The sequence below is a fragment of the Pecten maximus genome, chromosome 18 (assembly GCF_902652985.1).
Source record: "Pecten maximus chromosome 18, xPecMax1.1, whole genome shotgun sequence".
NCBI lineage: Eukaryota > Metazoa > Mollusca > Bivalvia > Pectinida > Pectinidae > Pecten > Pecten maximus.
The window spans coordinates 23099489-23126297 of NC_047032.1; the positions used below are offsets into that span (position 1 = coordinate 23099489).

Here is a 26809-nt window from a genome sequence, read left to right on the forward strand (position 1 = left end):
TCTGCGCAGTCTGAATCCGCTTTGGGAATTTAGAGGTTACACGGCGCACGTCTTAAGGTTCTAGCCGTGTTATCCTCTAATATTGTTGGAGTACGTAAACAGTCGATTTCACAACTTGGCATGCGATAGTCGTCCGACTTATGATTTGTATTGTATATTTGGTAGAATCGTATTCATTCGCCACCTTTGAGAAGACTCGTATCATTATATTTAATGTCCACAGTACAGGAACACGAGACATGAGATGTTAAATAAATTGATATCATCCTGTGTACCTAGATTTTCTGTTGTCTGGAAATCTTGATTACAAATTAGTGCGAACAGGTTTTACTATCTATTGTTTCTCAGCTGATGTAGGTCTTTAACATTTAAGTTGGTTTGATGGTACATGTGTAGGTCAGTAGATCAATTGTTTATTGTCTCTAATTACGTCTTCTTCTTCGTTGATGGTCTGTTAAGAATTAATTTGTTTATTGTTTGTGACTAATCAGTATCCATTTGAAATCTACAATAGCCGATGATGGCTAATCACATAATAATCTTCTAAATATCCAATCTGTCATCGATATAGTGATGACATCGGACCCTTTAATACCGTGTTATTATGACGTACATATAACTAAACGTCCCACTTTTGTATTGACGCCATCATTGCTATCGTTCTCTCATTCTCTGTTTTGGGCTTCACGTGATTAATTCTGATGACGCGAATATCACAGATTTAGTTTGCCAGTACTGAAATGGACATGTAGATCTATTTAACACTTTTAAGTAAACGAAGACAATTTCAATCGCATTATTTATTTTATTTCGTAGCTGATAGACTAGTTTTAGATAATTCCTTTTCGGAATTTTAATTACATACAAATTATCCTGCATAGATTTTTCATTCTATAAATTCTTTATTTCTGCCTTAGTATTTTAACACTGCTTAAAAAAAAAACAGCCATTCTATCAATAACAACCGGGTCTTGACTGGTCAAACTGGACCACTTCTCCAAACGGAACCCTCAAAATATTTGTCCCATGCATGCTTGATTTATATAAGTTCCGCTATACACGGAACATAATATCCATCGTATTGGCATTACAAATATAATGATTTAGGACTATCATTGTACTAGTTCTTTTTTAAAGATTTAACTGAAATGACCCCCCCCCCCCCCCCCCCCCCCCCCAAAAAAAAAAAACAACAAAAAACAAAAAACAAAAAAAAAAACAAAAAAAAAACACACACTGGCTGTCTTGACTGAAAAGTTTTTGTTCCAACAGTCATCTTTTTCTTTTCTTGTCACCTTCACAGTGACAGTTGACTAACGCATAATTTCGCAGATATAGTACAGGTCATATCCGATACAGACACAATCATGCATATCGAAATTGTCTGACTTTGTAACACATCCACAAGTCTGTGACCCTCCATCGGGTTCTCCGCTAGCCCATGACCTGACAGACGTATCAACCCTCTCGTCATTACTGAGAAAAATCCAATCGTTCTCATTATTCCTCTTTCGTCCAGTGTATACTATGTCTGAGCTTGCTGAAAATATCAAGGTAAATACGTCACATAGCACGTTACCACATAACCAGCTATCATAAAAAAACAAATAGTGTTACATGTTTAATATGCATATAGAGAAACCCTAATGATGAAGGAAGACAATTGTATGAATCCTGCCCTGACCCGGCCTCGCACTCCATTGCCAGAATTACCCGCAGCGTTTACCACTGTTCCACATCCACCTTTTTGTAAATCTTGTGTGCCCAAATGTCAATATCCATTCCTTTTACTTCCGGTTTATATTATAACAATGTATCCTGTGTTCCTACCACAGTCCACATTGTGAGCACCAGTCTCCTATTTTGAAATCCATTGATTGAAGACAATGATAGATTGTGATATATCTAGGTTATATATGTCAGATAAGAAAGAAATATCATTTGTGAAAATATTTTGACTCTAAAAGGTAATCACCAGGATATGGTTTCCTCATTGGATCGCTATGAATACCGGGAAAGGTGTCATTAACTGTCAAGGTAGGAGAGGTTTTCAAATTGTGTTTGATATAAAATTTGTCCAGTGATTTAATGTTGGTTGAAAGGTCTTAATGCACACAAAACGTGACGAGTGGAATATGTAAAATAAGTTCTAGTAATATGTAAAATAGGCTCTAGGAATATGTAAATAGGCTCTAGGAATATGTGAAATAGGTTCTAGTAATATGTAAAATAGGTTCTAGGAATATGTTAAATAGGTTCTAGGAATATGTAAAATAGGTTCTAGGAATATGTACAATAGGTTCTAGGAATATGTACAATAGGTTCTAGGAATATATAAAAATAGGTTCTAGGAATATGTAAAATAGGTTCTCACTATTTATTGAACAGTCATTGATAACTAGAACCTCACTTCAGGGCATACATACAGCTTCTGTACTGTGCTGCATCTGATAATTCAGCAGGCGTATGATTGCAGACTATTTTACATTCTATTGGAATACTTATGTTTTACCTATTGAAATTGAGTGATGTATATACGAAGCCTTATTGCCATTTTTCTTTTTCCCAAATCGAAGCCCGATGTAGAGGATATGTAGTGTCTGTTCAAGTTTTGTCTTTGACATTGATTTAATGGTAATGAATTTACATAAAGAATATATATGATGGTGTTATAATATATAGATTTTTTTTTGACGCATCAACATTATTTCGAAAATACAATCTCAGTTGTATTCCATTTTTTGTGCGACGTTACCTTCGCCGATGGTACGTAGACATGTGATGTTATAGGAAGGAGTTTGCTGGATTATAATGGTCAATATGTTACAATTTCGTCATTCGGAAGTAAATTTATTTACTACTAATGATATAAAAATAACTATAAAAGTAATAACCATATGATTTACTCACCATACGGCAGAGTTCTCATTATAAATCGAGCTTCTTCATCCGACTTAATTTCGACAAGGTTTGCTCCCTTGGCATTACATCGAGTCTACAGTAAGAATAAGACGATTGATTGAACAAATATTACGTATGAACATGCGAGGTATTTCTTGAATCCCCTCAACGCTTATTTCGTAAGAAAACATAGAATATGACAATAATTAAAAATTTAAATTGTGATGTCAGGATTTAAGTAGGATCTGACATTAGATGACATCCTTTCATACCACGAATGACATGATCGTTGACCTATCACTTTGTTTCGTTAGAGTAGAGATATAAATTCTACGAATGCTTTCAAAAAGGCGTTCAACATACATACATATGTACATTTCAAAGCTGTACAATAAACTTAGTTGAGTATAGGCATATAATGATGATTAAAATCAAAACAATACAATACCATATTATATAACACACATAAATACAACTCACTATTGCTGTAGCCCACTCTGTTTGCTCGGAATCAGTAGAGACATAGTAACACTTTTCCGGAGATGTGATCCAGCCATCGTCACAGACTCGGGGAGTCACTGTAGTAGTGGTGGCGGTAGTCGTACGTGCTCTACTGGCTATAAATAGATAGTAAACACGTGTATCAAAACAACAAAATAATTATTACACTTTCTTGAAATCTCCTATAGAACAGATCAGGGTTTTGAAACACATTAAAAGAGTGTACAAAAGATATAAATATATTATCGCATTTCAATTACGGGTTGATACGATAGAATATAATTAACAAGGTACAGTAGTGCAACATGTTTAGTCATTTAATTGTTAATGTATCACAGTGAAAGGATAATGTGTCCTTGATATACCTGTTACAGACCAATAAGATAATAGGTCATTTTAAAAGGACTGTTAAGTGAAGTTAGATGTTTTAAAAAAATTCAAGATTGTTCCTAAAAATAAATATGAGTCAATACTCCTTATGACAGTTTTTGACAAAATACTAACGTAATTTATTTTATTTGAAGTGAGCACTTGATATCAAGATCATTAGATCAGCGTTCGTTTACAACTGAAGCGGAAGCGGGATGGGAAATTCACGGATAGAAAATTATCCTCACGAGTAAAATCAACAACGATGACCAGTGAGTGTATATGTCGCCATGCTGGCTTACCCAGATGTTTAGATGTTGTGCAATTTAGAATGTAAGTTAGAATTTTCTTTAAAACATCGGTCACATGTTTTTATATTATTATTTATGTAAATAATTTCAGTAAGAGTGGAAATCGTTTTCCCTTATCCAGACCTAGGTCATGCATGGCGATATCATAAGCTAAACATAAAATATCAGGTGACGTATTTTGAATACCATTGTATCAAATTGAATCGTCCTGGTCCTCTGATGCGCTGGCAACTGATTAGGGAAACATCGATGTACTATAAATGTTGATTACATTTTTCAAATGTGATCAGAATAAATCAAATCTAGGTAAAATTAATAAATTGTCAAAATGTGACATTTGGTGATTTCGAACCTAAGGCTGTCAAGCGGCAGTTCGACCATATAATATGAACTAAGTAGAGTTCACGGAAAAATAATGTTTATGCCACAATATGTAGTCAGTCGTGTTAATGTTAAATCAAAATATTTTATCAACTACGTTCTTTTTAAATGTTTCAATACCAGTTAATCGGAGGACGACTTTTTATGAATGGGATTTGGTTGTCTTTTGATACATAGAATAAAACATCTATTGTCCTCTGATGCGCTCTTTGTTAAAAAATATAACAATTTTGAAACCCTCCTTGAAAGTTGTAAAAGACCGATTATGCAACTTTTATATATCTATTGAAATTAACAGATACATTTCATTTTGCAAATAAGATTAAGATTAGATTTAAGGTTGGAATGCAAAGACTCAGTTTTTGACATTTTTTTTAAATTAAAAAAACCAAGTCACCTTTTGGACGAAACATGCTAATATGATAACACTTGACTGAACTGTCCTTTTAAAATCAGTTTACTAGATTGCTATGAATGCTGTAATTTTCTTCAAGATTTTTTTTTTCAAGTTGGCTACATCTTTTTCTCGGTCATTGTACAATTTCCTAAAACATTATTTGTTTAGAGAGAACAAGATATTTAAGTGTAATATACTTTTACGTCGGCTGTACATGATCGAACTATTTGTTGTACGCGTTTCGCAGACATATCTTTTGCAATTAAGGCATCATTTTGACTAACGCAAAGTTTCGCAGATGTAGAAGAGGTCATATCCTGTACAGAAACAGTCCCACATTAGGAAGTTATCGTCCTCTTTGGTACACCCGCACTCCTGAGTCCCTCCATCTGGCTCTCCGTCACCCCATGACCTCACAGATATATCGACTCTCTCGTCATTACTAAGAAAAACCCATGCGCCTTCATCATTCCTCTTACGTCCTGTATATACGTAGTCAGTGGTTGCTGAAAGTAATAAATCAAGCACGTTTGTCCTTTATAGATAATAAGCATGTGTTAATATCATGCTGTAAAATGAGGTGTTGTTACTTAAATCGAAACTAAATTGATGCTGAATATTGGTGTATGGAAATCTGATACGGGCGATGTCAACCTAAGGATTTGTTTTAGATGTTTAATTACATACTGTATAATGGAATGTGTTTATTTTATTTTACTTCTTGATAACAATATGTAGGAAGAAAGACATCTGTTTAACAGCGGCATTATAATTCATTCGATTTAAAAAAAATCTCCATTGTATTTGCTCTTTTCCTATATGAATCCTGTTGGTTTGCTTTTATGAAACAATCGAGTTTGTTACGAGTACATGTAATATAACTGACTGTCTGTTATTAAATTATAAGCGCTTTATCATAATTTACATACAAACACGTGCCGGCAAATTTCGCATCATGAACCAGGCTTCCCCATTCGTGCGGAACTCTACCAGATCGGCTCCCATGGCAGTACAACGGTCCTGCGATAAGTAAATATCCTCAATTGGACTTCAAATATATTTAAGCCTGTAAAGGCATTTTCAAAACAGCTGATGTAGCTTATGCTCATTGGAGAGGATTACGGAAGGTTGGTGATTAAAAAAAACAGTATTGCCATACCCACAGGCCCGAAAGAATGCCCCTCTGTTAATCGGACAAAATATCCTCTTTTCATTTCATTCTTATAAACGTTGATGCTGTATTGTCTTTAAAAACAGGATATGCATTGACCACTTTGATTGTATGGTATACCCTCTTTTAATACATGTAGCCAAGACCACAACACCGGCAATTTATCTCGATTTTTATGGCTAAAACCTTTGAATTGAAAGACTACCGGTAAATATATTGACCTCGCCCAAACTTTCCGATATTGACCACACGAGATGCCTATGATCGCAAATATGCAATCCTATACAAAGGATATTCATGTATTGTATTTTTCATACTTAAATGCTCAATTATTTGTATCGGAACTTTTGTCTCGATGGCCAAGAGGTGAAGCACCTAAACATTCATTAAACTCCCCGGGGTTCAATTTCCATCGACTTCGTTATCATAATTTTTTTATAGTAGCTAGACGTTCCAATCGACTTACTTTAAAAAAAATATTTTGTATATGTATTTATATAATATCATCTGCTCGTTGGGAGCATTACCACAGCCTACCACTCAGCTCTAACGTCAAGTGGTGTCGTCTTTTTCGTTTTTGTAAATTTCTCCTTTCTACTTAGACATATTCCTGCCTCCACGTTTTAACCGGTTATTTAATGTCTAATGCCTGGTTAGGAATATCACAATTTCCGTATGTAAGATAGACAACTGACAGAACTCACTTACTACCCTTGGTCCTTATTGAAGCACAATGCTGAAGAAAGGTTTCTAATATCTGGAACAATGTTCGCCCTAGAACGTTAACCAACAAAGAAGCCATAATCAAATTGATTTTAAAATACGAAAACACGTTTAAATATTCAGAATTATGTTGTTTTAGATAAAAAAAAAAAAACATCCTTCAATAGGGAAAATCAATAAAACTCACAATGGCTGTAGCCCACTCCGTTTTCTCCTGAGAGGTAGAAACATAGTAACACTTTCCCCCTGGTGACATGATCCAGCCATCGTCACAGACAAGTTCTGGTGTGTTTGTGGTTGTACTGGCTAGAAAGAGAATGATATTCGATTGCTTTAATGCAAACAAAATAAATTAAGCTACATCAATTAGGGAGATACAAATTAAGAAGCTTATTTGTAAGATTTATGTTTAAAAAAATATCATAAAGTCCTGTTGTTTCTTCATTCAATCTGGTTGTTATTCGCTTTTTTATTATTATTAATATTCCGTCATCGCAATGCGGTAATTTAAGGACATTTCACGGAACTGTCTTGTTTCAATGGGAATAAACCCTGCTGGCACTTTATACTGACTCGGGAATGGGAAGAAAAGTATTGCTTAATACGAGAGGGAAATCTAACAATTAGTCATGAGAGCAGGTACCATTCATGCACCTTATCTGAACGTTCATCTTCGAGACCTTAAATGCAAATGATCGTTCACGTATTGTTGAACCTGTTTTGGTGAAAATGGGTTTTGGTATCAGAAAGTACTTCCAAACACTACCTGAATTGCAGAGCGAAAAAATATATATAGGGATGTTAAAGATAAATTATAGCGAATGTGACCTGCTCTTTGTATGTGATGATATATCTACAACAATCGATACAATCCCTTTTATACAGACCACTGTCACTCGGTCCGTTTTATGAACATTTGAACACATACAAAATATTGTTAACAATTCAGGATAGACAAGATAAAACAGTTCTTGACGAAAAAACAAACAAACAAAACAGAAAGACATCGACATAACAACAACATCGCATGTGGGTCAATGTTGCGCCACATTCTTTTGCTCATACCTGTATCCATGTAAACTATACATTGTGGAATATAGTTTTAATTTTTACATTTCAATGACGTCACATTGTTTTCAGGTGTCACGTTGTGTTTGCACTGCCTGACACGAAGGCCTCATTTAGTATTTTTGTAGGTTTTTATTTTTGAATTGGTGAGATAGAGTAAAGCAATATCAAGCAAAGTATCAAACATGTATGAATGTAATTTTACAAAAAACGACAGGTTACACATAAGACTACTTTCTCTAAGATATGCTGTCATGGTTATTATGGAGACTGTGTTTTTACCACGATATAGATTTTACCAACTTGTAAAACTTGTATAACTGAAAACTGTAAATAATTTGCATTTGTGTTGATATGTTTCTATGCCGCCTTTCAATACTAAAAACACTGTAGAGTTCCAGTATCGGAACATAAACATTTACATTGGTAGCTATTTTTTTCCAAAAGTGCAACGTTGTATCAAACGAAAACAAAATATCAAAAAATGATTAAAAAAACACCTAATTTTCCGAGAAATAAAGACAAGAAAATATTGGTGTTTTGTTTAAGGTGACTAACAACAGCAATAACAAATAACAACAACACATAGAATAACATAAAATAAACTCCGAATGACCAAGGAACACGATTTATATGTTAGATCGTACTGATACCTCACATCTGCAAAATATTAAAAACAACATATGTTTGGGATGTGGACGTTCATGTCTCTGGTATTTTGACGTGTTCTATATTTTATGGACAGTAAAAGTTTAACATGGGAATAAGGCAGATTACAAGAGCACCGATGTTTCTATGTATTAGATAAGAGGATGAAGAGATGGTTGTTGCGAACTTTAATGCGACGGTTCATTTGAACCCTTCATAATGACTGCATTTGTTCAAAAATTGCTAATAATTGCATAGGTTTAAATATATACATTTATTTCATTTTCGTGCTAAATATGGTCTCATCAAAGCATTATATTGATATATTTTTTTTTCACAATTCATTTGTCATTTTCTTGATAAAGTTGACAAAATGTAGTTATGAATATTCACACATTAAAATCTTATGCTGCTTTTGAAACACAAAAGTGCATTCTCCTTAACATGAAGTCAAAATTCATCTGATTACATAGGTACCTCATATTCAACCTACTCAAAATCTGTGTAAGGGCATTGTCTTGTAACTTACCGTGGCTGTCTGCTCCTCTCAACAGCTCCCGTAACTCTGTCTGCTCTTTTGTTAAAATTCGAATTTCATTTTCAAACCCAGACAAGATTTTCGAGAAGACTCCAAGTTCGTTGGACATCGATCGTTTGAATTCAATAATTTCAGTTTCGTTACAATGACACTGATAGTCGGAATCTATCATTCTTTCAACAGCATCGACCCTCCTTTGTAGCTGACATACTTTATCGTTTAAATTGAAATAAGTTCCGTTTAAAAGATCAACAACTTCACTTGTTAAACTTTTCTCCTCGTATTTCTCCAATAAGCCATTGTCTGAATATACTTTATCGCACTTTGAAATTAAAAGCAAAACAGCGAAAAGTACACACGTCTTCATCTTTCTATCGGCCTTGTGGAAATGTACATATGGAATAAAGTAAGTAAGATTACATCAGATGGTTTTAATAAAAATTCTGGTCATGTGATATCTCAGAAACGAAATGAAACATCAAAATGAAATAATTTACTATACAAAAACAAGACAGCTTTACTTCTTTATAATGGTGAAAACTATACATTTCAAGTGTTTATTTCGACCATTAGAGATAATTTTACATGTAGTTGTTAGGTTTCACGGGGTTAATATTACGCGGGTGGGCCAGTCTGACCTTGTTCACGGGTATTACGTTTCGTGCAATCATGCCTAATCAACATTATACAGTAAACACTGCTTTACATTTGTTTGCATATATAAATATTTTAATGGGTATTGATTTTTGCACTTTTTTCAATAACCGCGAATATAGTGGAATTACAGTATCATAAACGTCGTACAGTGTGTGCGTTGTTGGCGGTTCAGCATATTCAATCAATCTCATTTCTACAATCTTCCTCCATCTCGATCTGTCCCCGTTTGTAAACATTTCACATTTCAAACTTCTCATGTTCAATCAATGAGATTGGATCAACTCAAACGTGCTTACCATGACCCTGAGATGGTTTTGACCAAGTTTTGTTACACCTATCTACGTGCTGATGTATGTGGGAAAGGGCATGTGAAGCTTTGTTTTATGTCAGATATGATTTTTGCCTCTGTGAGTGAAAAATTGCTCTGATATTACCGCTATATAAAATTCCACGTCTCGCATATGAATGTTAAGAATTAGGTACAAGTTAAAGTGGGAATTGTTTTCCCGATTTATCTATAACAGATAAAAAGAAAAATTTTCTCTATTACATGTTTCAACCTAATTCGATTATCAAAATACTTTTTTTTATTTTAAAATGACATTTGAGTAGTTTTTACAAATTACATCAAGTTGCATGGTCACGTACAAAACATTGCAAAACTGTTGGTTGATTATTTATTTGTACAGGATATTGGGCCACTCTGTTTCAGACGTCACAAACATTCGATATCACTATCATCACATTTATATTATATATTTATTATTGAAGCTTACTGAAATCAGCCGATGTTAGACAAATGACGAAGGCGAAATTACGATAGGTTTTTGTAGGCACGTGATCATTAACAATTGCAATGTTCCGATTAAACTGGCGAAAGAAAAGCTTTCATCCTAATCTAGGTCTACTGATATGTCTGGTCCCATCGCTATGAATTTATTTTTATTTACCTAAATAATGGCTTAATGAATACAAATCGAACTCTTTATATAAAAAAATATCTGATCAGTTATACATTTGAAATTGACCTGGATAAAGCCTTTTTTAAATGATCGGCATAATGATTCTCTCTCTCTCTCTCTCTCTCTCTCTCTCTCTCTCTCTCTCTCTCTCTCAACATATATGTAATCGATATCACACGAGACGTTGTACTGAGAAACAGAAAATCAACTATTTAAATTTCATGCTTCTGCCTCTGTTTTTTCATCATTGGAAGATTTGCCTGGGTTGGCAGATTGCATGATTTTAAGTTACTAAGTTTTATGCACTGAAAATATCATACAAAATATCATACAAGGTACTATGTCAGAATGCTGGAGAGGTAGACTGCCAGAAATGCTACCGGAAGAGATATCTTATAACTACCAATTTACTTGATGTTAAAATCTTCGTCTGAATCCTACAGCATAACACGGATGTGTTTGGATCACGTGATTTAATGATGACCTCACGATTCTCACTCGCAATGCAAATCGATATAGACATAGAAAATATCTACCTCCTGGAATATAATGGATATACATGTACATATAGCACAATATGATTGGGACTGTGACATCATGTCCTAAGGAATTATACCAACAAGCATGTCAAATTTTACAACTTCCGTTCGGTTCGTATAAAAGACAATGGCAAAGATGAAGACGCCAAGGTCTTTGATGGATCTAAAGAGAATAAATGCTGCAGTTTCAGACATAGGTTATGAATAATTCGTTATTTGCGCATAGAAAAAGGATTAGGTTGTAATATTTATGTTTGGATGTTCCACACTAATCACATTGATAACTGGATTTTCTCAATATTACACATATTCCCAAATAGTTCGCATACAATTCTAGAAATGTTGAAAATGAGCAGCATTGAAATGGCAATTTTGCAGTCCACTAATTGTAATCGTGATAGCCTGTACGCAGATTTTGCTATTTAAACAATCTATAGGAGAAACAGAATCAGTCTTTATGCTTTCTACTTTCGGTTTCTATTTGACATATAACAGAACATCGAAATTCTCGTTCAAATGTTTATTCCTTTTAACAGTGGTTTATTAACCATACATTTTATAGTATTTTTATGGCGTCATTGTTTTTTTTCCAGAATATGACTAACGCCCTATCTCACAGATATAGTACAGACTATACCCGGTACAGAATATGACTAACGCCCTATCTCACAGATATAGTACAGACTATACCCGGTACAGAAGCAGTCGTGCATCAGAAAGTCATCCGTTTTTTGAGTACATCCACATTCCTGGCTACTTCCACCATTCGGTTCCCCTCTAGCCCACGATCTCACCCAGGTATCAACTTTCTCGTCGTTGCTGACAAAAACCCAAATGTTTGCGTCGTTCCTCTGTCGACCGGTATACACAAGATCTCCTAAAGATTTTGAACATTAGCAAATTATCATCATTGTCAAATCTGAGTCATGTGCATAGAAAACAATTTGAGCGGGATTCTCGCAAAGATGAACCAAACGATTTAAAAAAAAAGATTTATTGATTTGATTTAAACATATTTTATTTGTTCAATCTAATAAATAGGACTAGGCACAAATTATCGCAACTGTTGAAACACCTTCTCTCAAGAAATTTATTCTGATGCCCAATCGATAAAAGGGGAATACCAACAAGCAAAAGAAATCAGAATTTTTAACTCATGACGAAGCTACGACTCTAAATCACACAGGGAAACAGAGTGTTCCAAATCATGATACCGACCCCAAAACGTTTGGTCTACATCAACCTGTTTCTATCAAGCCCCTGTATTGTAAGTAAAGAGGTCCAACAGTCGTGTCCTAGCGCTCTATTGATACATTCACACAAGCTTCTGAAATAATTGATAACATTTAATGCAGCTTTATACATCAAAAGACAACATAGTTGGCCGAGTCGATTGAAATGAAGAATTATTGTTTTAAAGTAGGTCACAAGTCACGGTTTAGGTCAGCAGTCCTGCATTTGTATTGCCAGTGGAAACCCCTTTTCGCAAGGAACACAAATGTAAAATCCTATCTCATACAGTTAGCATACTTTAGCGAAGGTTAAAGTTTGTTTAAACTATGCAAAATGGCAAAAGGACTTTGTTCCGGCGAGGTAACGGTAAGATATTTCTATCAACACAACAAAAGCATGAATTACTCGCCTACACGGCTCGGCAGATTTTCCATTATGAATTGGGATTCTTCATCCGTTTTGATCTCAACCAGAATTGCTCCCTTCGACTTGCACCGGCTCTGAAACAAGGATGAGCAAATATGTTTGAAATTGAAATAAAACCTGTACAATCATTTTTATTTTTTTTTATTAAGTTCTCTTATGATAATTGGATATTATTTTATAATTAATATTATTACATTTTCCAGTAATAGTGTTTATTAAATCTTAGCTGCTAAATAATTAGAACGATGCTTCCTATTTACAGTTCTCGGAGAGAAATAATGCCACTGCATAACATATATATTGCCAGCCTACTTGTTTTGTTATTTTTAGTATTTCGGATAATATAACCCGTTATGTATTCAGGCGCAGTACCGGATTTATGAAAAAATAAATCAATAATATAAAAGTACCAGGTAAATATCAGTCGGGACTATTTGCAGTAGTACTAGTGTGTTTGATTGCGTTAGAGCTAGGAAATCCGTTGATAATTTAGAAACAGTGATATTTTACATGCGATAATACTGGTAATACTAAGCCTTTCACAATCATAAATTTTCTACTTACGGAAATGATAATAACATTTGTCTTTCCATCAACGACAAATACATTAATAATTAACAAGAGTTCACTATGTAAAACGAGTTTCTTATGACTATTAATTGAAATTAACTTTAAATCCAATTAATACGACTCACAATAGCTGTAGCCCATTCCGTTTTCTCCGAAAAACTGGACACATAGTAGCACTTGTCCGGGGATGTGATCCAGCCATCGTCACAGTTTCTTGGTTCAGTGGTAGGTTCGGGGGTGGTCATAGTAATAGTACTGGCTTTAATTAGAAAAGTCATGTTTCATAGTACACGACAATCCATTAAATCATAACTACTTACAGATGCTAAAAACCATTAAGTAATGCATTATCTTATTTCATTGAGTATTAATACATATGTTAAACGAGCATTTCAGTGTTTACAGAGGTTCTGAAGTATACATTGAAGCATGCGGCACAACGCTTTTGAATCTTTATTTGAAAGAAAATGAATCTTCTAAAACCAAAGTGTCATCGTTGACATTTATGTATCATCTATATCATTACTTAACCTTTATCTGTTACTAATTCATTTATTTTCAGAGGTCTAGGTATTTAACTTTTTTGACAGAAATAGAGAAAATGATCATTTCTTTCATAAAAAGTCACACGTAGATTTATATTATTAACATTTTAACGATAACAGATCACTAACGCAAATTCTCGCAGATATAGAAGAGATAAAATCCAGTACACAGGCAATCCAACATTAGGAAGTCGTTTGACTTTCGGGTACAACCGCACGTCTGCTTTCCCCCATCTGGCTCTCCGGTACTCCATGACCTCTCGGACGTATCGACTCTCTCGTCGCTACTGAGAAAAACCCATCGGCCAGCGTCATCGCTCTTACGTCCAGTATAGACTATGTGACTTGTCGCTGAAAATAACAAATCACATACGTGAGTATCGTGAGAACAAAAGTAAAATATGTGTGGTTTCACAGCGATGAAACTAAATGCTGTTCTTTGAATTGGAAGTACAATGTACGATCATTGAACATTGATGCAGAATGAATTATATTCGAGTAGAACATGATAATTATTATCAACATGTATTTCTTAATCTTTTTCAGAATGACATTATTTGCGAACTGCTAAATTTCCGAAGCACCGCAAAAGGTTTCACAAAGTTAAACCCGCGTTTAAATGTAGTGTTGAGTTGTTATTAAATTACTGCTACTGCTCAATTCTTGAATTAATGGCATAATGGATATCCTGGGCATAAAGACACTCTGATAAATTTCATGATTACTTATGCACACACCTTTTTTTATTTCAAAAATGGTAAAGTGAGACATTCCACCTTCTACTACATGACAGTTTATCATTTCGAGAAATTTTAGTTGTAAGTGCCTTGAATGACGACTTTTTTCACTTACATGCTCGTTTCTATTTTTGATAACAAAGTATGGTTTACATACAAACACGTTCTGGTAGATTGCCCATCACAAATTGTGCTTCCTCATCTGTTTTAAACTCCACTAGCTTTGCCCCCATGTCTCTACATCGATTCTGCGGAAAGGAACAAAGTGTTTTCAGCTACGCGTACCTGGTAGTTCCTTTGCCACTACTCTGGTTGTCATTAATATATTTGATAGATAATTCCGATAGATTTATCATTGATATCGAGAGATGATCAATACCAAGCAACTTACAATGGCTGTAGCCCATTCCGTTTTCTCTGAAGTAGTGGAGACATAGTAGCATTTTTTCCCAGGTGACAGAAGCCAGCCATCTTCACAGACCAGTTCTGAGGTGGGGGTAAACATTGTAACAATAAAGATGTTAAGGTTTAAAGCATGTAAATAAATTAAAACCAAAAAAAGAACAATAAATGGAATATGTACTTAGCGGAACGAAAGAGAAGAAAACATTATGTTTGGTTTCCAACAAATCTGGACATGTAAAATGAATACTAATATATAGTACTGGTACAGCTACAAACATTCCATTGTTTAAAAATGTAGAATATCTGCAGGTTAACAAATGTTGTCGCCGTATGGATGGACGTACGGACGACTTCGACTATTGGGATGTAGCATTATTTTCCTTGGGACTTGTCGGGTGCAAATCACAGTTTTGATTTTAAAAGAATATCTCGCTAAAAACGCACATGCGCAGTAAGGTTTAACGATGAATTACGAGTAAAACAAAATTTGCAGCTATTTTCTCCTTTAGGCGACGAAGATATTTTGTCGGAATTAATCAATTACTCATCCCACAACTACATGTACCTCTGATAGAATACTGGTGGACAACGCCATACCATCATACTTCTTTTATTTTATTTATATCTTTTGATTTATGCAAAACATGTGTATATATTACAAATATATGTCCTCTCACAAGAGGGCTTGCACACGTCTTTCATATTTTTAACCACATAATTGTTTGGACCAGTAAATATATAAATGAAATAATAATAGATAAATAATTCAACAACTATTTCAATAAAAAAGTGATACAAATAAATAATAGTGATAATCAAATGAAGAAAATATATGCGTTAATATGTTGGCGGAATTAATGGTTAATCCCAATTCCAAAAAAGTGCTTTGTCTAAATAAGTTTTTCCCTGTTGATATCATGTGTCTGCGTCAAGCTAGCTGGGTGTCTCAGATTTTGGGAATGCTGTGAACCTAATATGGTATATGTAAGTATTGCTATTTCTTTATATATATACAATTATTTGCAATAATATGATTTATACATGTGTTTTTAGAATATGTGAATTAAGCATTTCCTAGGTATGTGCAACATGTTTCCAACATTATCATGCTCCCTGACACCAGATACCATGATACTTAGTCAATATTCATTACATCGTTTATATGCAATATTATCTTACCGTAGCTATCCCCTCCGTCTAGTATCAAACGTAAACCTTCCTGGTCATTTTCCAAAATGCGAAGATCATTTTCAAAGCCAGACAGGATTTTTGAGATGTCTTTAAGTTCATTGGATATTGATCGTTTGAACTCTAGAATCGCTTCTTTGTTACATTCACACTGATTGGCGACATCTGTCATTCCTTCAATAACATCGACTCTCTTTTGTAACTGACATACTGTCTCGTTTAGATTGAAATAAGTTCCGTTCAAAAGACCAACACCTTCACTTGTTAAACCTTCCCCGTCGTATTTCTTCAATAAAATCCTTGTTGTCTGAAAATACTTCTGCATACTTGTGATAGAAAAACCAAAAACGCGAAGTATACACACGTCTTCATCTTTCTTAAGCCCTCGTTGATATGTGCGCGTGAAAGGAAGTAGAATTTAATTTCCATACGGCTACAATCTAAATTCCCTGGTCATGTAATATCTCAAAAACCGAAAACTTTGATATTATATTTCTTCGAGATAAATAGCTATACAAAAACTTGGCAGTTTTACTGCTTCATGGTATAGATATACTGTACGTCATGTGGTAATTTTGACATGGAGACAGTTTTACATCTAATATTTATACAGCGCTCGGAAAAAAACATTCAAATATAATAATATTTCAAAACCTTTATTTCTCTGTTTGTTATTATCCAAGTTGAACTTAACAGTGCGGAAATTATCTTATGGCCAGATATTAATAAAACAAATTAATAAACAAATAAAAAATATGAAAATTTAAAAAAATTTAAAATGCCAACAAAAAAATCCCGAAATTCCAGGCTGGGACCTGCTATTCAAAACTGGAAAATGAAATATAACAAGAACAGAATATATATCTTACTTCAATATTCACATATGTTTATATATTGTATAGCTTAAAACATATATGTCGATATCTTTTATAGATTCAAACATATGTATATATCTGTTAGTTTAAACATACAGTATGTATATAACTGTAAAGATCTTATGAAATAGTTTCTTGCAAACTGCGTTTTTCTGGTGGCACAAGGGTTTTTAAAGCCCTCAATGTAAATACTGGTTTTTTTCTTATTTTGTGTGGACCTCCTTCATGATTAAAGGGACAAATTCATTACTTAATTGATTATCAAACAAATCAACAGTTGGTGCACAAGATGGTTCATGACCCCCAACCCTTCCAGGGTCTAAAAGAGCCCAATGCCAATCACACAACATATAGGTAATCGATATCACACGAGACGTTGTACTGAGAAACTGACAGCCTCAAAAATCAACTATTTAAGTTCAATGCTTCTGCCTCTGTGTTTCATCATTTGAAGTTTTGCCTGGGTTGGCAGATTACACCATTTGAAATTAGTTAGTTAGTTGTATGCACTGAAAACTTCATACAAGGTACTATGTCAGAATGCTGGAGAGGTAGACTGCCAGAAATGCTACCGGAAGAGATATCTTATAACTACCAATTTTCTTGATGTTAAAATCTTGGTCTGAATCCTACAGCATAACACGGATGTGTTTGGATCACGTGATTTAATGATGACCTCACGATTCTCACTCGCAATGCAAATCGATATAGACATAGAAAATATCTACCTCCTGGAATATAATGGATATACATGTATATAGCACAATATGATTGGGAACTGTGACATCATGTCCTACAGAATTAAACTAGCAAGCATGTTACAATTTACAAATTCCGTTTGGTTGGTATAACAGACAATGGTAAAGATGATGACACCGAGGTCTTTGATGGATTTTAAGAGTGGATGTCAGCAAGCATCGAGCATTAGGTGGAAACTGAAAAAAATAGATTTTAGAAAAAGTGACCTTAAATGTTAAATTATGTTATAATTGGTGGATTTGAATAACAAAAATGGAATTTCAATCATGTCTGTGGCTCCGTATCCAAGCAATATGACTTCCTTAGTTACGGGCTCATATAACACATCGCCTACATCGAATTTTTAGAATTTAGAGTATCTCTGAATCCTAAATAACAGTGAGATTAAAGTATTTACAGCCAAAATTTAATAATGATGACCCCCCTTAATAATTTGATTTAAAAAAATATAATTGGCAAGATTTACAAACTGTTGCTATGGTAACCTGAATACAGCAAGGAATTCTAACTGAAAAAATATCAAAATATGACAAAGTTTGGTTGATCTTAGTTGGAATCTACAACCATATATTGAGTATTTATATGGTTTTCTTTTCGTTAGATGTATACAGGGTAAGTTTAAAAAATGAAATTGGCTGGCAACTTAGAGAGGCTTTTGGTATAATGATTCAAATTTTTCCATTTTTTTCATGATTTCTGACATTTTCCGCACATTTTTTCTCACAAAACAATGTATATATATATATATAAATTGAACTTTTTAACCACATTTTAATTCATCTCCTTAAAAAGAAATAATAAATGGACATTTCCAATGATACAATTATTATGAAATTAAAAAAATAATGGTTTATTTGCATTTTGGTTGCCATAGCAACCACTTATTAAATTAGGAAAAAAGCACTTACAGTTCTTTTTTGTAATAATTTTGAATCAAAGAAATGAACTCTTCTTTCACTGATTCAATGTTGAACACTTCAACAATTTTTACTTTGACACATTTTGATATGGTCACTAAAAATATTGAAGTTGCAGATATTAACAAAACATAGTAATACTTAGCATAGAAGAAAATGAAAGTACACAAAGCTGAAATTAAAAGTGTCATTATGGGAGTTGCTGTAGATTTTTTTTTTTTGTTCCTAATGACTGTAACTTAACTGAATTGAGATTTAAGGTTGATTTCTTCTACAGACTTTATAATGTTGACAAATTAGGCCTACTGGGGTATTAAAGACACAGGTCACCTTTGTGACAATTGTATAAGAGTTATCCCCCTTTTTGAACAACTTCTCAGTGGATTTCTGGCCATGCATACTCTGTTTCTCCACCCTTTTCCCAGAAACAGTATAAGTATTGACAAAGTATACCTATATAGTATGGTTTTCAACTTCAAAATATCTTGTCCTTGCCTTTATGAGGTAATGAGGTATACCACACTTTATTTTTAGGTCACCTGAGACAAAGTCTCTAGTGACCTACATGTATTCTAATCGCCTTTTGCCCGTCCTTGTCCGTCTTCCATCAGTAAACAAGCTACATTTTCCACTTCTCCAAAACTGACAAACCAAATTCAATGTAATTTGGCAGGAAGCTTTCATGATCAAAGGTTAACCAAAATTGTGAATTATATATGGTCATCCCCCCCCCCCCCCCCCCCCCCCCCCCCCCCCCCCCCCCATCACCACCATCAGGGGCCTGAGAAACATAATCGAAAAGAGTCAAATCAACTAAACTTACAAAAAAAAAAAATTCTCAAGACAGAAATAGGGTAGAATCAAAGACTCTTCATAGGTGAAAGTGTCTGAGGTACTTAACCAAAATTATGAATTTCATGACCCTTGAGTCTCACCTTTACCCCTGAGGAGAGGTAATATTTACTATAGTTTATATAGGAAAATCACATGTTTTACTATCATTTGTTTGATTTCAATTGAAATTCATTCTAACTTGGTAATGGTTAACATTATCAGCTTTGGATGACAGCTTGATGGTATGTACACGTTTGGCCTGACTGACCCCCTTGGTTGATGGGTGGAGTCCAAAAGGGTTGAATAAACTAAAATATTGCAAAACTCTGGTGACCATTAAGGACCAAGGACCTTGTATATGAAAAAAAAGCAATGTGAATGGATTTCAGGCATGAAAGTTTTTATTGAAATGGCTGCATCCATGGTTGTGAAGTATTGGTTTTTGTTTAGAGATGGAAAAGACATTCATTATCCTGTAATTAGAGCAAAACCCAATATTACATGAATCATAAAGTGATTTTATCTCAGATATACCTCAAATGTGTCAAAAACTAAAGTATTGTTTAGTAATCTTTGGTCACTGGACAGAAATTCACATTAATTTGGCATTTAACCTTTAAGTCAAGGTCAACATTATCATTCGGTGATAAACGTACTAGTATATAGAAGCTTAAAAAATAGCAATCAGTGATTGTTAATTTGAATTCCTGTAGAAGTACTTTTGGTTGAATTTTGAACATTCCAAATTTATAAGTTTATATAACAGTATAAAACAGAAAAGCATTCCTGCTGAGTACCCAGACAATAATTCTAGACTCTACCTCCTGAGTCCATATTTATGTATGATAGTATCCATTTACAGGTGAAATACCTCTGCAAATTGTATGTCTATCATGCTACATGTACACCTCTGGGTGTAAATACATTAAAAAATAAGCAATTAAAATATCTGTACACATCCCTTGCTCTGAGAGTGAATTTGGTTCCTGCAGTCTGTAAAACCCTCTTGGTTGTGAAAATTAATAGTTTGGGTAAATATGTTTATTACTTTGCAGTCAAATTCAACCATATTCAATATTTGTTCCATGTACCTCTTCTTAGACACCAATGATCAGAAGATGTCAGCCATTTCTGGCACATTTTGTTTATAATAACTCTTCGATTGCAGATAATCCTACTATTCAAATGAACATACATTGTATGTCAAAACAATTTTAATTCTGTTACTGGGATGAATATGTTAGATTTTGAAATAGCTATCCGAAAAAATACGCGCAGGTTGTTTTGGCCTTAATTTGTGATTTTTTTTTTTTTTTTTTAGGTTTTTTTATGTGGTTACCATTGTTTTCACAGGTCTGAAAAACAGAAGAATAAGTTTATTATTTTTTAATAACTGTATTATAATTGAAAATATTGTACAGATTACAATTATGTATACTTTTGTATAGTTAATATTACAGGAATAACCGGTTGTTACATATATTTAAAAAACATGTGCCTAAATTTGTTTTAGAATTAGGAACTTTTACTGATTAATGCTGAGTAGCAATTTCCTCACAATTTCACTGTATTTCTAGTATGCCATCGAAGGGAAATTCCATACAAACATTATTTTAACCGATTCCCATGTCTAAAAAGAAGTTCATGCCTTTTCAATTACCATAATTGTCTAGAATGCTGTGAACTTTGGTATCCATCTTTCCATGTAAACAATGAACTTTTTGTACATTTCACAAAAGAGTTCCAACAGGGGTGATAACTCGTCCCTCTCAATAGCTTAGATTTAATGGTAGTAATACTAAATCCTCTTTTTTTACAATCTACAACCTCGATGAAGCTAATGATTATACATGATATTTTCTGTACTTAATGTTGCATTATAATCAAAAGAAAAATTGGCTGGCAAATGATTAAGAAAAAAAATAGCAATACTTTTATAACCTGATATCCCTATCTAAATAGGTAGTATATGGGACAATTTATATTATACGGGCTAAAAGTCTTGATAGATGTTATACTTTTCAGTCTAAAATTATTATATGATATGCACTAAGTAACTATAAACTTAAAAAGTAAAAAAATGTAACACCAGAAATTTATAATAAATTAATTTCTTTAAATATTGTAATATCCCACTGAGTCTGATTGGGTGTTTTTAAAGACTTGTCGGTTTCCATGGCAACGGTGATCACTTTGATACTTGCTACCTATTTCCTTGCATGATATTACATTTTGACCAACTTATGTAAATTTGAAGCATTTTGGTAATTTTGACACTTTCCATATTTTGCCAAAATTGCTCGATGCTTGCTGACATCCACTCTTAAGAGAATAAATGTTGTAGTTTGAGATTTAGGTTATGAATAATTTGTTATTTGCGTATAGAAAAAAGGATGAGGTTGTAATATTTATGTTTGGATGTTCCACACTAATCACATTGATAACTGGATTTTCTCAATATAACAAATATTCCCAAATAGTTCGCATACAATTCTAGAAATGTTGAAAATGAGCAGCATTGAAATGGCAATTTTGCAGTCCACTAATTGTAATCGTGATAGCCTGTACGCAGATTTTCCTATTTAAACAATCTATAGGAGAAACAGAATCAGTCTTTCTGCTTTCTACTTTCGGTTTCTATTTGACATATAACAGAACATCGAAATTCTCGTTCAAATGTTTATAACAGTGGTTTATTAACCATACATTTTATAGTATTTTTATGGCGTCATTGTTTTTTTTCCAGAATATGACTAACGCCCTATCTCACAGATATAGTACAGACTATACCCGGTACAGAAGCAGTCGTGCATCAGAAAGTCATCCGATTTTTGAGTACATCCACATTCCTGGCTACTTCCACCATTCGGTTCCCCTCTAGCCCACGATCTCACCGAGGTATCAACTTTCTCGTCGTTGCTGACAAAAACCCAAATGTTTGCGTCGTTCCTCTGTCGACCGGTATACACAAGATCTGTGCCTCCTAGAGAGTTTGAACATAAGCAAATTATTATCATTGTCAAATCTAAGTCAAGTGCATACAAAACAATTTGAGCGGAGTTTTCGCAAAGATAAACCAAACTTTTTTTTTTTAATTTGTTTTATTGATTCGATTTAAACATATTTTATTCTAATCTAATAAATAGGACTAGGCACAAATTATTGCAACTCACGAAACGCCTTCTTCCAAGAAATTTATTCTGATGCCCTTAAGATTCACTTTACCTCATTTTATCAATTGATAAAAGGAGAATACCAACAAACAAAAGAAACCAGAATTCTAACTCATGACGAAGCTACGCCTCTAAATCACACAGGGAAACAGATTGTCCCAAATAATGATGCCGACCACATAAATTGTGTATAGTCTGCATCAACCTGCTTCTATCAAAACCCTGTATTGTAAGTAAAGACTAAAGAGGTCAAACAGTCGTGTCCTAGTGCTTTATTGATATATTCACACAGGGCTTTGAAATAATTGATAAAAGAATAAAAAAAATACACATAAAAAGACACTATAGTTGTCCGAGTCGGTAGAAATTAAGAATTACTTTCTTCTTAAAGTAGGTCGCAAGTCACGGTTAAGGTCAGCAGTTCCGCATTTGTATTACCAATGGAAATTACTTTTCGCAAGGAACACACATGTCAAATATGCGAATCCTATCTCATACAGTTAGCATACTTTACCGAAGGTTAAAGTTTGTTTAAACTATGCAAAAGGGCATATTCAAGGTCAACAGGTCTGCAAATGAAGTACAAACATAAAAGGTGTATGTCAGACACCTAGGATGTATCCTCATTAGTATTGACATAACACTGTTTTATAAAACCTTTTACATTGCTGTCTATGGACGCCGACGATGCCGACGCTTAACGATATAGAAAAGGCTCCCCTGGACTTTGTCATGGCGAGGTAACAGTACAATATTTCTATTTAAACAACAAAAACATAAATTACTCACCTACACGGCTCGGCAGATTTTCCATTATGAATTGGGATTCTTCATCCGTTTTGATCTCAACCAGAATTGATCCCTTCGACTTGCACCGGCTCTGAAACAAGGATGAGCAAATACGTTTGAAATTGACATAAAACCTGTACAACCATGTCTTTTACTAAGGTCGCTTATGATAATTCGTAAGGAATGTATATCATATGTATAGACCAGGTAACTTTTGCAGTTTATTGTATTGTGTAATTCGAAGAAAATAATGCTACACATTGTCATTTTTCTCTACTTCATCTTCCATTTTATTGAATACAAAATTAAACCGGTATTTAGCAACAGTTATAAGACATCTCTACATCCTAAATCTGAAGAAAAACAGGATTATATTGACGGAAATAATGGTTCTTTGTCAAGTTTATCTCGAGTATCAATAAAATAGTTTTTATGCATCTTTTTATAATTAATATTATTACATTTTCCAGTAATAGTGGTTACATAATCTTAGTTGCTGATTAATAAGAACGGGACTTCATATTTACTGTTCTCGGAGCGAATTAATGACACTGCATAACATATATATTGTCAGTCTACTTGTTTTGTTATTTTTAGAATTTAGGATAATATAACCCGTTATGTATTCAGGCGCAGTACCGGGATTTATGAAAACATAAATTAATAATATAAAAGTACAAGGTAAATATCAGTCGGGACTATTTGAAGTAGCACAAGTGCGTTTAAATACATGTACGTTAGAGCTTAGAATTCCGTTAATCATTTAGAAACTGACATTTTACACGAGATAATACTGGTAATACTAGTCCTTTTATAATCACACATTTTCTACTAATGGAAATGATAATAACATTTGTTTTCCACCAAAGACAAAGACACTAACAATTTACCATATTTCATAATGTAAAACGATTTTTTGCTTGTCATAAATGAAATTGACTTTTTATCCGATCTTGATGAAAATAACAATTCTATTCCTAATGAAATATCATTAATTATTCCATGACAAGAAAATATTGTCATACTTTAATTTTGCCTCAAAGCATTATCAAAACATTAATACGACTTACAATAGCTGTAGCCCATTCCGTTATCTCGAAATAAGTTGAGACATAGTAGCACTTTTCCGGGGATGTGATCCAGCCATCGTCACAGTTTCTTGGTTGAGTGGTAGGTTCGGGGGTGGTCATAGTAGTAGTACTTGCTTTAAATAGAAATGTCATGTTTCATAGTACACGACAACCCATTAAATCATAACTAGTTAGATATGCTAAAAAACATTAAGTAATACATTATCTTATTTCGTGAAGTATTGATAAATAAGTAAAACGAACATTTCTATGTAAATTGATGTTGATATCAGGTGAAAGTATTCGGTGATTGGGCAGTGTTGTACCAATCAATATACCACACTCTATCATCATCTAGTACTCATTTATTTACTTCGGGTGCAAAGTCTTGGTATTTAACCTTTTTCTATCTATTTTATCTTTGCATTCACAGTTTACAATTTACAAGGGTGCAATGCCTGTATATGGAGAGGGAAGTCTTGGTATTTTAAATTTCTTTTTACCATTGTCATATTTTCTGTTCATCGGCTCTTAATAAAGATATTATAATGGAACTAGCATTTACCGATCTTAGGTAGGTGATTAGACGTAGCTGTTAAAAGAATGAATTTATTACCGGAATGTTCTCCTAAACAAGACAAAAGTTTACCTTAAAAATGACACCACGGATGTTATTTTGAAACACCTGTATTATTTTGCTGAAATAAATGGGTACCTGTAAACTGCGAAACGAAAGCAAACGAAACGAAAAATGAAAACAAAAATAGACTGTACATAGGCCTTAGTGTCCCATTCTCATCGGTGTAAAAACAAGACAGAGGAAAGAATGAATTTATCACAATATCCACTCAGTATGAAATAACTCTATTTAGATAATATGCTTAGTCCATGATTTATAGGCATGTAAATTGCGTAGTGTATTGGTGCACGCTCGATCTAAAATAACGTGACAGAGGTGATTGTTAGCAACTTCGTTTATGGTGGGAAAACTAGGTGTATATCTGAAAAGTGAGAGTTTCGAGAAAATTGCTGTACTTGAAAGGCACGATTCGTATAAAAAAAAAACGCCGGCTTAACGCGCTTTTCCCGTATTGCTGGTTTTGGGAGTGTAGACAGGATGGAAGCATCAGATGACAATTCCATTTTAGTAACTTTGATGAAATGTGAATAATTCATTGCTCAATGATTAAATAGCAACTTGGTTTTCCATAGTTTTGCGTTTTGCATATCCTGTTTTTATGGAATCCGTGATATAATTTGTTGACCGACCTACGCACATGTGTTTTGAGTTTTTATCTTCTGAAAAATATTGATCAAATTCGAAATATCAAGGGAACATGTACTTTTCTAATTATTCGTCAATATCCATTACATCGTTCATATGCAATACTATCTTCCCCTCAATATAATGAAAACATGACCTTACCGTCGATGTCCCCTCCGTCTAGTGTCAAACGTAAATCTTCCTGCTCATTTTCCAAAATGCGAAGATCATTTTCAAAGCCAGACAGGATTTTTGAGATACCTTTAAGTTCATTGGATATTGATCGTTTGAACTCTAGAACCGCTTCTTTGTAACATTCACACTGATTGTCGACATCTGTCATTCCTTCGATAGCATCGACTCTCTTTTGTAACTGACATACTGTCTCGTTTAGATTGAAATAAGTTCCGTTCAAAAGACTAACGCCTTCACTTGTTAAACTTTCGCCCTCGTATTTCTGCGATAAAACCTTGTTGTCTGAAAATACTTCTACATACTTTGATATAGAAACCAAAAAACCGAAATATATGCACGTCTTCATCTTTCTGAAAGCCTTGTTGATATGTGCGCGTGAAATGAAGTAAAATCTCATTCCCATGTGGTTACAATCGAAATTCCCTGGTCATGTAATATCTCAGAAACCAAAAACATCGATATTATATTTCTGCGAGATAAATAACTATACCAAAACTTAACAGTTTTACTATTTCATAAAGTATGCAAACGGCATGTGTTTATTTTGACCTTGGAGATAGCTTGACATCTAATATGTATACAGCGGGAAAAAAATTGCATATTTAAATATTTCAAAACCATTACTTTTCTTTTTGTAATTATCCAAGTTGACCTTCACAGAGC

General features: G+C 33.8%; 3 protein-coding genes across 3 annotated transcripts; all 3 read right to left on the minus strand.

Moving 5' to 3' along the window:
• Window positions 1–791: 791 nt before the first annotated feature.
• LOC117316692 lies at window positions 792–9371 on the minus strand. Its single transcript, XM_033871427.1, has 7 exons — window positions 9000–9371; window positions 6942–7060; window positions 5790–5880; window positions 5145–5366; window positions 3382–3518; window positions 2911–2995; window positions 792–1540 (listed from the first exon to the last, which is right to left on the minus strand). The coding sequence occupies exons 1-7, from the start codon at window positions 9178–9180 to the stop codon at window positions 1314–1316; spliced, it is 1062 nt and encodes a 353-aa protein (XP_033727318.1). The 5' UTR covers window positions 9181–9371; the 3' UTR covers window positions 792–1313.
• Window positions 9372–11671: 2300 nt separating this feature from the next.
• On the minus strand, window positions 11672–16623 carry LOC117316154. Its single transcript, XM_033870664.1, has 7 exons — window positions 16262–16623; window positions 15069–15163; window positions 14835–14925; window positions 14070–14291; window positions 13521–13654; window positions 12809–12899; window positions 11672–12043 (listed from the first exon to the last, which is right to left on the minus strand). The coding sequence occupies exons 1-7, from the start codon at window positions 16593–16595 to the stop codon at window positions 11820–11822; spliced, it is 1191 nt and encodes a 396-aa protein (XP_033726555.1). The 5' UTR covers window positions 16596–16623; the 3' UTR covers window positions 11672–11819.
• LOC117316157 (perlucin-like protein) lies at window positions 11672–26491 on the minus strand. Its single transcript, XM_033870668.1, has 5 exons — window positions 26114–26491; window positions 24688–24821; window positions 23618–23708; window positions 22404–22638; window positions 11672–11867 (listed from the first exon to the last, which is right to left on the minus strand). The coding sequence occupies exons 1-4, from the start codon at window positions 26292–26294 to the stop codon at window positions 22409–22411; spliced, it is 636 nt and encodes a 211-aa protein (XP_033726559.1). The 5' UTR covers window positions 26295–26491; the 3' UTR covers window positions 11672–11867; window positions 22404–22408.
• Window positions 26492–26809: the final 318 nt, after the last annotated feature.

Excerpts from the sequence above, each read along its gene's own strand:
- LOC117316692 (XM_033871427.1), bottom strand. The coding sequence starts at position 9,180 with ATGATAGATTCCGACTATCAGTGTCATTGTAACGAAACTGAAATTATT. Across the intron at positions 5,367-5,789 it reads AAATTTGCCGGCACGTGTTT|CAACCACTGACTACGTATAT; the intron begins GTATGTAAATTA and ends TATTACTTTCAG. Across the intron at positions 1,541-2,910 it reads AATGAGAACTCTGCCGTATG|CAAGCTCAGACATAGTATAC; the intron begins GTGAGTAAATCA and ends TGATATTTTCAG.
- LOC117316157 (XM_033870668.1), bottom strand. The coding sequence starts at position 26,294 with ATGACAGATGTCGACAATCAGTGTGAATGTTACAAAGAAGCGGTTCTA. Across the intron at positions 24,822-26,113 it reads AGACGGAGGGGACATCGACG|CAAGTACTACTACTATGACC; the intron begins GTAAGGTCATGT and ends TTCTATTTAAAG. Across the intron at positions 23,709-24,687 it reads CGGAATGGGCTACAGCTATT|AGCCGGTGCAAGTCGAAGGG; the intron begins GTAAGTCGTATT and ends TCCTTGTTTCAG.
- LOC117316154 (XM_033870664.1), bottom strand. The coding sequence starts at position 16,595 with ATGCAGAAGTATTTTCAGACAACAAGGATTTTATTGAAGAAATACGAC. Across the intron at positions 14,926-15,068 it reads CGGAATGGGCTACAGCCATT|AATCGATGTAGAGACATGGG; the intron begins GTAAGTTGCTTG and ends TCCTTTCCGCAG. Across the intron at positions 12,044-12,808 it reads AAATCTGCCGAGCCGTGTAG|GAGATCTTGTGTATACCGGT; the intron begins GCGAGTAATTCA and ends CAAAATCTTTAG.